Raw genomic sequence first — 11,391 nt, 5'->3', positions numbered from 1 at the left:
TACAGACTATCAGCGAAGTGCGTCCGCGATTTTGTTATGGCCGGCGCTAATGTACGATGGAAATTTTGTTATCCAGTTTGTCTGGATAGCAGTGAGCTGCTCTTCTCTGTTTACTGTTAAAGAGGTCACCGTGAGGTAGTTAGTAAATGTATGAAAGGGGTCGTGGGTGCAAAAAAGCAGTATTGTTTGGATCATGGCAAGCAAGATGACTTCAGCAAGAGTAAGGGGGTGGCTACAAGTAGAACTACAGGTATTTTAAGCTGTACCCTAACACAAGACGATCCACAAGAATAATGGACATGTGCTGAAACATTATACTCAGCCTAATATATTTTACACAAAAATAAACTCGTTAAAAAAAATAATGTTTCAACTTTTTATGAAGTATTTGTACAGTGTAACCAGTTTTTGAAGGGACATGTACAAAAAGAAAACATAATCTAAACTTTGTCCAAAATCTAAATCTTGCGAAGTTCTTTAACAAATTCTAGCCCTTGAAATCCTAAGTCCAAAAACTATCATAAAAAAAGCAGCAACATCTAAATTGTTACCCCCAGCATGGAGGTAGGATTTCTCAAAGTATGTTTTCTTCTTTCTCCAAACTTCATTTTCTCTATCTCTGCACTTCACTTTAAACAAGAATAACAATTTCTGTTAAACACCCCACCTAAACTGCGTATTGTGTCAATTCTTGTCCATGGAATACCAACAATACAATTTTCTAATGTGCAGCCTACAGTGTATGAATTATTATAAAGGCTAGTCTCAAGAATAAAATTATCATCTCAATTTATTTAAGCTTTTTACAGGTTTTGAAACTTTTTTCAATATATAAAACAGTGAATCTTTTATAAAATAACCATTTGACACATGATAGTACAAAAATGTTTCAAAAACTGACTCACTGTCTTATGACCGTATCTATTTCAACTGTGACTAATTTCTTATATTGAATCATGAAGTTTCTGGAAGATGGGTTAAATGATGAAAAAATGGGCGGCCATGAACACACCCTTTAATTACATTTCCAAACTGGTGCTTCATTCTACAGATAATATCTTCGATGTCTTCTTTTGGTAAGTACATGGGTAACTGTCGAGACAGTCGAACTGCTTCTCCCTGTGAAGAGAAAGTCATGTATTTTATTCACCCTGAAGTAGAAAGTATATTATCCTAACAAGACAAGATTACTTTCATCTTATTAATTTGCTCAACAAATATCTATTAAGCATGGTATGTTGTAAGTTCTATAGATAATACTGGCAAACAAGAAAACAAAACCTTTGTTCTTGTGAAATTTATATTCTAGAGCACAGAAACAGAAAACAAAAAGAAAACTTTATTGTAAATAATACATAAAATTAAACTTAGCAATATTATAGAGGATGACTGTAGTGAGGAGAAGCTCACATGAAGAGACGCCATTTAAACTTCTATTTAAGCTATCATGCAGATCATGGGAAAGGAAAATCATTTCAGGCAGGGTGAATGATATAAAGTTCAGTGTAGTGCAGCACAGTCATTAAAGGGAAGAGACAACATGAGGGAGATTAGGCAGAGGCAAGGGTGAAAATACAGAGAAGTAATCAGTAATCTTTTTGTTGTTGTTTATTTGAGACAAGGTCTCACTATGTATTTCAGAGGGGTCTTGAACGTACCATGTAGTCTAGGCTGGCCTGCAACTCACAGCAGTTCTCCTGCCTCAGCCTCCCAAGTGCTGGCTTACAGGCTGTGCCACCACACCTGGCTACCAGAGTTTTTAAGCAAGAGCCTTTTGTGTATTCATATTTTAAAGCAATCAGTCTGGCGGTATGTAATGTATGCAAGCAAGAGCTCCTGTTGACAATGCAGTGAGGCTGTGACGAGGTGACAGTAACTGAGAAGGAAGTCAGTACAGCTTGCTGCTGTGAGTTGTGGTAGAATCACTAAATATAAGGCACAAGGATCCCAAGTTGGAGCCCAGCTTGGGCAACCCAACGACTCAGCAAGATCCTGCCTCAAAATAAAAGAAGGGCTTGAGATATAGCCCTTCATTCAATCTCCAGTACCACCAAAAACAAAACAAATCAAAAAAAGGATAATGCACAAACACAAGATAATTTCTACAAATTTGGCATGTTAGTACTATTTTCTGAAACAGGAGGAAGTGAAAGTTTGGTGATAAGATAGTGTTACCAAAACTCTGCTTCTTTTCATGTATGTATTTTGTTTTCCTTGAGACAGTCCCACTATGTAGCTCAGGTTGGTTCTGAACTCACTAGTAGCTTACACTGGCCTCGAAATCTGTGATGCTTCTGCTTCCACTTCTTGAGTAGTAGGATCACAGGAGTGTACCACATGCCTGGCAACTTTCAACATATTTAACCACAGCCAAATTTCAGAGACCCTGACCCTTAAAAACACCACTCATTTTAACCAAACACCCGTTGTCTTTCCAAATATTCTACTCCTTTATGCCAACTACTCTTTTCTTCACTCTAATCTTTAATCTCTCCAATACCTCCTTATTTTCCTGGCCTAATAGCACCTTTCTGTCATCCTTCCCAAGTGTAAGTAGAAATACACAGTCAGATATTAAGAACATCATCCTCTTTGTCATCCATCATATCCAGCATGGTCATCTCTACCTTTGGACAATTCCAGCAAGCACAGCTAGACTGTCCCAGCTACATCCAAGCAAATATGAGCTCTCACTGACACTGGAAATTGCCGTGTTCACAACAGATCCTTTGTTCAGTATGTAACAGCTCTTACTTCCAGAATGTTGCTGCTGTACTCAAATTCCTCAGCTTTACCAGTCCCTTCTCCCGTTTACCCTTATGCATCAGGAGTAACTTTTCTCAAGTTAATCTAAAGATATTACTTTCACTATCTCTTCTCCTCTTCTGCTTAACTCAGAAACAGCTGCTCCCTTATAAAACTAATCTTGATTTCCCTGTCTCTTTAGGAACATTTGTTCTCCAATCCGTTATTCTCTTTTGCCGAATGCACAAACATGCTCAATATACTCTTTCTGTTCTGGCACTATCACGTGACTTGCAGTCAAATTTTTTTTTTCCCACCCAAAACCACTCTACTCTTTAATCACCAGCACATGCCTGCCATTCATACTATGCTGCTCAATTTGAGGTCACCACCGTGATGTAGCAGCCATACTCGGTGGGCTTCTAGGAACCACTAACCCATATGGAATATGATAAAAAATACTTGCTTGGCTTTTTTCTATCTCTTAGCTCTTCTATGCTATCTGTATCTCTGATTGACTTCATCCGAATTGGCCTTCAATGAAGTATCCCTGTGCTTTAGACGTAAGTTCTTTTTTTCTACATGCTTCTCCTTAGCAATTACGTCTACAGTCTGTGATGTGACATTTTAATGGAATTTTTTAAAAAAATGATATTATCTTCTTGCAAATAAACTCTATAGAAAGTACCTGTATTTCACTATTCTTAAGTCATTTCTTATTTTATTAAGGAATAATTTAAGTGGGGCCAGGGATTTAGCTCAGCACTTGTCTGACAAGCATGAGGTTATGAGTTTGATCCCTGGTGCCAAAAAAAAATAAGAAAGAAAAATAATTAAGTGATTTAAATCCTAGCCAACCTGCCTCCCTAATACTTACCTCTAAATAACTTATCACTTTGCGAGGTCTACATTCATAAATTGTTTTTGCATTTTTGTTTAATATAGCATTAAGAATTTCTTTTAAATCCATTATTCCATAGAATGGGAGACAATTAGCCATTCCTTCTATTTCCAAGTAGTTTTCAGCAGTAGAAGCTCCTGAAAGAAAAATACCAACAAATACGGACTTAAATTTGTTTAGTTAAAATTATATTCCAGAACATACCCACCCTTAAAACCAAAAGCACTGGTAAAACATTTAGTGAAACTTCATTAGAATTTAATATGGTCAGACAAAGTTTTGTTCCTTAGTTAGAAAACAAATAGTAATTTCCCATAGGATTTCACAGTAAGTCATAAGTGCTCACTGACACCACATGTCCTTTATATAATTTAATTTAACCTCAGTTACTGCTGGTTTGATCCTTATACTTGTTTAGAACATTTCTTACCTTGGAAAGAAAATGAAGTCCCATGATATTCATTAAAATACAATTGGTTAAAATGTTTTAGCAAATGTTGTTCTTCAAGTTCTATCCCATTGATTTAATATCTAATTTAACAGCCTGGATTATTTTATGATTATTTTAACTTACAAATTACAAAACAGTCACATTGCAACTTACTGATATATAATTAACTTGAAGAAATTAAATGCTGTTTATTCAAAATAGCTCATCAAGACAATGTTTAAAACTGACATGCTATCTATTAAACTATTACAAGTTATTTAATAATTAAAAATAAAAAATTGCCATGATTGGCTGTTTAAGTGGACAGATAATCCACAAGAGCACATATTCCAAAGCTTTAGAACACTGTATGATTTTAGAAAATAAGTAAGAGATTTGTCTTATTTAGACATATGTGTATAATATTCTTAATGCTTAAATCTAAATCACATTACCTAGAAGTGACGAAAATGGGACAGTTCAACTTTAGATAAGGAGTAGTTATCAATGAATTAATTTAAAAAGAGGTTTTTCCAGGTGTGCTAACACATGGCTGCAATGCCAGCTACTTGAGAGGCTGAGGCAATAGGGTCTCAAGTTTGAGGCCAGCCTGGGCAATTTGGTGAACTCTGTCTGAACCAAAAAATAAAGAGGGCTGGGGATGTAGTCCAGCATTAAAGCACCTGCCTACCATACAGGAGGCTCTGAGCGCAAGCCTCAGTACTCGGGTGGGGAGGGGGGAGAGAAAAGAAAAAGAGAAAAGGGAAAAGAAAAACCAAAGAGAGGAGGGGAGGGAGGAGAAAGGGGACACAAAGCGGAAGGGAGACATAAAGAAAGAGACGAAGACACAGACACAGAGAGAGAAGTGTGATATACTTGTGAGTTTCAGGCCCTGCAGCTTCAAAGATCTAATCCCTCCAAAGAACTGTTCCCTGGCCTGACCTGGATGCAGATGTAATGGCAGGAGACTTAACAGAGAATGAGTATTGTTTTTCTAGAAAACAAGAATAATGTATGATAATTTCAATGTCATCAGCATTAAAGAATGATATAGAATTCAATAAAACTCATTAAGTGGAATTTGAAATAAAGTAGGCAACTAGCAAGAGGCAAACAATAGTAATGCCCCCAAATATCAGAGTTTCATTACTACTAATTCTACTAACTACATCTGCCTGAAGGTGTAACATACGTCACAGAACTCTTGGAAATGGGTTAAAAGTATATGGAACAAATGAGAAAACTGAGCAGTAATGAGTGACATTTGGAACTGTTACAAACTTTCAGGAAATTTTGTAAAATTCTGTGAAATGCTTTCCAGCTTTTCAAGGAACACAAGTAAGTGGCTTCACAAGTTTTTACTTCCTAAATGTGGAATTCTTATGCAGAACAGAAATCTATTCTCCTTGACAAGCAATTTTTATGGTCATATTAAGCATCTTTTCCTTCAAAGTCAGATGTACTTTTTTTCTTTGTCTACATACAAAAATACTTTCTGATAACTGGCAAACTGTTGATTCAGTTACAAATAAAATTCTCATTAAATGAGACAAGGTTAAGAAAACACAACTTATGTTTTCAAAATGGGTTGAGGGGAAGAAGTCTGTTCTTTTTGCACTGGATATTGAACCCAACGCCCTTGAAATGAGCTACATCTCCAACTCTTTTTTTTATTTTGAGACAAGGTCTTCAGTTGCTAAACTCCCTAGGTTGGGCTTGAACATGTGATCTGCCTCCCTGAGATTCAAAGTGTGCTGGGATTACAGGTGTATAACACCATGCCCGGCTCTGATCTGCTATTGACAAGGAAAAGAATGCTGATCATAAGCTATACATAGTAGTTTCAAAGGAATTGAGTCAGTTTGCAGATAATTTAACGATTTTTTTTCATCTTTAGTGTCATGCAATGCACCGGACACAATACAACTAAAAAGTCACTCTCAGGAAGCTGGCAGTTAAAAGCATTTATCAAGGAGAAATTTATTGGGGGCTCAGAAAACAAATATGCTCTTGATACAGACAGGACATTTATTTTTTTAAAACCACCTGGCATCAATGCCACAGCTAACCAGAACAGATGAATAATAAAGTATGTTCATACACACACTTTGGTTTATACTTCAAATAAATTAAAAATATCAGCAGCTCGAGGAAGACTTCTAGGATTAAAAGAAGTAACTGCCAGCCAGGCAGGATGGCACATACCTGGAATTCCAGCACTTGGGAGGCTGAGGTAGGGTGTCAGAGTTTAGGCCACTCAGGGTTACAAGGAGTTTGAGTAGGGTAACACAGCAAGATTCTCTCTCGAAACAAAACCAAAACCCACTCAAGACTGCATGTCAGCTCCGGTTCTAAAACGGGCGTGCAGGATGGGAGCAGAGTATCTGAACAGCGCTGCTACTGTCGGGTACTACGCGCACTGATGTATGGTACCTCACTTAGTGCTCGACACTACTTCGTGAGGCTAATGACCCGACTTTAATAGGAAAGCAACCTAATAAATGGTTAAGAGCTAGACTCTAAAAGCATACTGCTGTGTTCAAATCCTGATTCTACACTAACTGTCCTCTTGATACACCCTAACATACCTACATTTTCCATCCCTCACAGGCCATGAAGGAGATTACATAAATTAATAGTATCTCTTAGAATAGGGCTCTACACACAATAGTTAGTCAATAATTATTACTGTTGATAATGAAGAAACAGTGAGGGCAACTGACTTTCCCCAACATCCACTACGCCTCTGGGTACATGATCTGTACTCTTAAGCCCCAGCAGCTAAAAGTGAGCGAGGCAGAAATTTGGGGTGGGCATTTTAAACCCTGCAAATGCCACAAAAAAGGACTGTAAATGCAGAACAGCAACATTCTGCATGTACTCAGTTCCATGATTTTGTATTCTTTTTTATTTTCTTTTTGTCTCTCAGTAAAACGTTCCTTTAAAACTTCTCCCACACTTTGGAGTACGACAAGGTTAGGGGCAGGAGGGGTGACGGTGGAGTCGTTCCTCATGGTCCTTTGTGCCTTGACAACAGACGAACAGAAAGCAACAGCCAGCCTAGGAAGTTGTGGCAACAGTGTAGTGTGGAAACTGTAAAAGGACAGAGAGGGCCAGCCGGGAAAAGTGACCTCGCTTACAAAAATTTACACTATCCATCCAAGCATTTCCTTATTAAACATTCTAGCAAAATCATGAACTCCGATCCCCAACCCATGCTTCAAAGAAGGAGCCTGCTTATACTGCATGGCTACTTGGAAAAAAAAGTAAATCTTTTTAAAGGTGAAGGAGATACCCATTTTTATTAGGCTGTACCAGCTGCCTACCTATTTATTTATGTTTCATCATCTAAAAAAGTGGGGTTTTTTTTAGCTAGGCATGGTGGCATGGCTGTAACTCCAGCCATCGGGAGGCTGAGGCAGGAGGTCAAGATTTCAAGGCAAGCGTGAGCTATTTAATGAGACATTATCCCTCACTCCCCAAAAGTATTTTTTTATAATTTAAAGCAAGTTATCTACATATTGTATCAAACTGTGACAAAAATCACAATAAAATTAAACAGTTGACCAGTTAGGAAAATGTAAAAAAAAATTATTAAACTGAAAGAGATGCCAAATTTGCTTGTTTTAGGCAAAAGTAATCTTTTTAAAATTAGTCTGTCTTTACAAAACTGGCAATGACTCTTAGTGAGATGAAAATATACCATGATACCTGAAAATTAAGAAAACCAAATGTAACTAGTGAAACACATTTATTTTCCCAACTCAGAAAACATTAAATCATATTATCATACCTGGTATCAACTTTATCTTGAAACCATTTGCTGTAAGACGAGGATCTGATAGATAACTTGATCCATCATATCGCTGGTCATCAGTTGTCATTTTATATAAGACCTCTAAATAATGAGATCCATTAAAAAGACTGAAAAAGAAGTTACGGTTCACTAGGTTATCAAATATGCAGATTAAAATAAGAGAATTTAGAAAGTGAACAAAATGATGTTTTGAAAAACATTATCAACCAAAATACAAATGTATAAATAGCCCTTTGAGGAACTTCTATATATCTGTCCCTACTTTATAAAGACCTTCGGCATACAATGTAGTGTACAGAAAGGAAGAAAAATAGACATAAAAAATAATTTCTATCTTCTAGAATATTACAAACTCAATGTGAAATTTTAAAATGGCTCGCCACACATAACACAAATGAAAGCCTTTATTTAAATAACTTTTTAAAAAAACATTGTCAAGTGACTCAAGTGGTTTATCCTGTTAAATTTTCAGTTCGTAGAGAGGTTTCTTTAATAACAAAAGATTAAATACATATCTTTTTCTCCCAGGAACTTTAAAATTCACCATTTCCAAGGTTGGGGAGCTTCCTTCATTCTAGTCCAAGTATGGATGCTGCCAAGGGTGGCAGATGAAACGATTCTAGTGGTGTAAGCCCTAAAGAAGATTTTGAGGAAGCCAAATCTTATGTAGGGTACAAATCAACCAATTGCATCAGTTTTGGTCAGGTTACCTCACACTCGTTGTAAAAGGTGTCTCTGAAACTAACTGGTGAAACACTGACCTTTTCCCCATTCAGTCAATAAATATTTGAGTGTCTTTTTACATGGCAGACACTGCCTTAGGTATGTCAGGACTGCTTTACGTTCCAGCGCAGGATGGCACACTATTTCATGACACTTTCATACCCAAAAGGCAAATGAAGCTAGGTGTAGTGGTTTAAGTCTGTAATTCCAGCCACTTAATGGCTTCCTTAGGCTGAGGGAAGAGGATCCAAGTTCAAGGTCAGCCTTGTCTCAAAATAAAATTTAAAAAGGGATGCAACTTGAGAGCACAATGTTACATGATAAATCAGATAAACAAACTTAAATATCAGTTTCTTTTACAAGACACTTAAAGTATAAATAAGGAGCAAAATAAAAGATAGCTAACAGGAAGTAGGGGGACAGCTCTTCCTCAGATGGGAAGGGGATCAAGAGATGAAGGGTGGGGTGAGAAGGAAAGGGACTGGAAAAGGAATAAAGACGTGTTTTATACATAGAACATGCACTGTAAACATGAAAAATAATTAACATTAAAATTTTATCTTAATAATAAACTTTTTAAAAAGTTTTAAAAAGGGCTCAGGCTGTGACTCAGTGCTTGCCCTGGGTACAATTCCCATTATGAGAGAAATACAAAAGAAGGAAAGGCAATGAAGTTATATCTTTGCTTAACACAAAGAAGACAGATACACTCTTATCTAGCCAACATTCTGAAAGTTACTTTAAGAGTGTGTGATAATAATACAATATGCTCCACAGTTAAAATATCTGGATTGGAATCTTGGCATCCTTGCCTATCGTAAGGGTAGGCTGTTAAGTTTCTCTTTCAGTTTCCTATAAAGTATGCATCACAGCACCAACCTCATAAAGGTGCTAGGAAAATAAGAACATGAAAAGACAGCAAAATTTCTGTCATATAAGGGCTCAATAAATACCATCAACTGTTACTATGCTGAACACTTTGTGTCTTATAGACATCTAGATTATTAGACTTAAAACTATACAATGCTGCTAGAACTCTGGTGAGGAAACTGAAACCAATCCATCATTACTCTGCCAACAATGTGGATGATTAGTCCATGACTAAGTTTTGGAAAACTTGCACTGTGAGGGGAGATATCACACTTCCTAAGATGAGGGAAGACGATTACACCTTGAATTATACTTCGTTATTGTCCATGCTCAAGAAAGATGGACATTCAGATAGCACAAGCCCTAAATGGTAAGTCTGCAATGAACAGAACATAATACTGAGAAGTATTTTTTAAAACCTGTAATTTGGACAACCACAAAAAGATTTTAAAAATCTAAATGAAAATCTACAAACACAATTCAGAAAAACAACTTTAAACATTCATACGTGCTCTAGTTGTTTTTCTTGTTTTTCCCTAGTTTTTTTTTTTTTTTTTTTTTTTTGAGGGAACTAAGAATATTACCAGAGTTGTGAATTACCTATTTCCATACAGCCTAAGGCACTGTTTTCTAATTATTCCTTTGCTTGTCCTAAGCAAGTGTTAAGAAAATACAACTAAACAGAGTGGGTTTTAGTTAATATAGTTACTGTTACCTTATCTGAAAATATAGGTTTAACATGTTTACTGTGTTCTGACTAATTTGTTTCCCCTTCTGATGGGAATACACCCAATTCCAGCCCTAGGGAATACCTAGGGCTTTAACACATATCATAAATGATTTCTGTTCTCCTGGAGGCTCTGAAATATCTAATGTATACTAGCAAATAAATTCTGAATTGTCTTTTTAATTTTTAACTTTTTATCTTTTCCTAAACACTTGGGTCGGAATGAAATAGAAATATCAAATATAAAAGGAAAATGTTAATTGATCAGTTTTTATTCATCTTTACAGATAGCATTTGTACATATAAGATATAAAAAAATAACACTTTATAACCAAAAATAAAACTAGTTCAGGCAACAATGATCTAGTACACAGAAAGGCCGACAGGGAACGAGCAGGTGGAAGATCAGGCCATGATCAGCTCAACCCACCGATAGGTGCCGTCAGCACGCTGAGCCAGAAAGTATAAGCTCACCTGTGCAGAAGTCTTACCAGAAGGAAGCTTCATCTGTTCTGTCTTCCTTAGCTAACTTACACTAACACAAGAAAGTAAAGAGACAATAGGGTCCTCCACTAAGTGATTCACTGCCTGTAAAAAGGCAATGGCGTAGCGTTAAGAGACTTAAGACACAGGCGGGAACACAGCTCAGCAGCACATACCTGCCTGGCAAGCACGAGACCACGAGTTCAATTTAAAAGAGCTTCAAAATATATAACAACGTACTAAATGGATCTTGTATGTGTAAATTAAAAATTTCAAGATAATGAGGAACCATTCTAAGGAATTACTGCTGTGTAAATTATGAAAAAAGTTACTTATGGTTGACTAAGAAAATAGCCATTTTAGAGAAAGCGATATGCTGAAGGATACTAATAAATGGTAGCAATTGTTCTCAATTTCTTTAGAAAAGGAAAGAAAATGTAGAAAAACTTGATAACTGTCCATAAAGATTTCACTGTAGAATTCTACTATAGTGTATTTTTGAAAATGTTAAAAAGACATTCATATTAACCTAACATCAACTCTAGGAAAGTTACTAAGCTACTAGAGAAATAAATTTAGTATTTGTTAAATGTAGAAATGAACTAAAATAGACTATACAGAATTACAAGCAACTAGCTCCATTAAAGATTATAAATAACTTACAAAAAATTTTAAAATATCATTTATCCCTACTA

General features: G+C 36.2%; 1 protein-coding gene across 6 annotated transcripts in view; it reads right to left on the bottom strand.

Moving 5' to 3' along the window:
- Positions 1-772: 772 nt before the first annotated feature.
- Pms1 (PMS1 homolog 1, mismatch repair system component) overlaps positions 773-11,391 on the bottom strand; it is an 87,527-nt gene continuing 76,908 nt past the window's right edge. For 5 of the 6 annotated variants that reach the window (XM_023561066.2, XM_003478657.5, XM_013142586.3 and 2 more), the window contains 3 exons: positions 7,870-8,000; positions 3,623-3,783; positions 773-1,119 (listed from right to left, as the gene is read on the bottom strand). In XM_023561066.2, the coding sequence (XP_023416834.2) occupies positions 955-1,119; positions 3,623-3,783; positions 7,870-8,000 (457 nt within the window). In that variant the 3' untranslated portion in view covers positions 773-954. Of the gene's footprint in view, positions 1,120-3,622; positions 3,784-7,869; positions 8,001-10,687; positions 10,802-11,391 lie in introns of those variants that run through there. The other variant, XR_001199055.3, reaches the window with a different exon arrangement.

Source organism: Cavia porcellus, unplaced genomic scaffold (genome assembly GCF_034190915.1).
Source record: "Cavia porcellus strain 051 isolate PalLab524CR breed Dunkin Hartley unplaced genomic scaffold, mCavPor4.1 scaffold_12, whole genome shotgun sequence".
In the NCBI taxonomy this organism is placed as follows: domain Eukaryota; kingdom Metazoa; phylum Chordata; class Mammalia; order Rodentia; family Caviidae; genus Cavia; species Cavia porcellus.
Note: the sequence above shows the minus strand (reverse complement) of the source record. Positions and strands in the feature narration are given on the sequence as shown.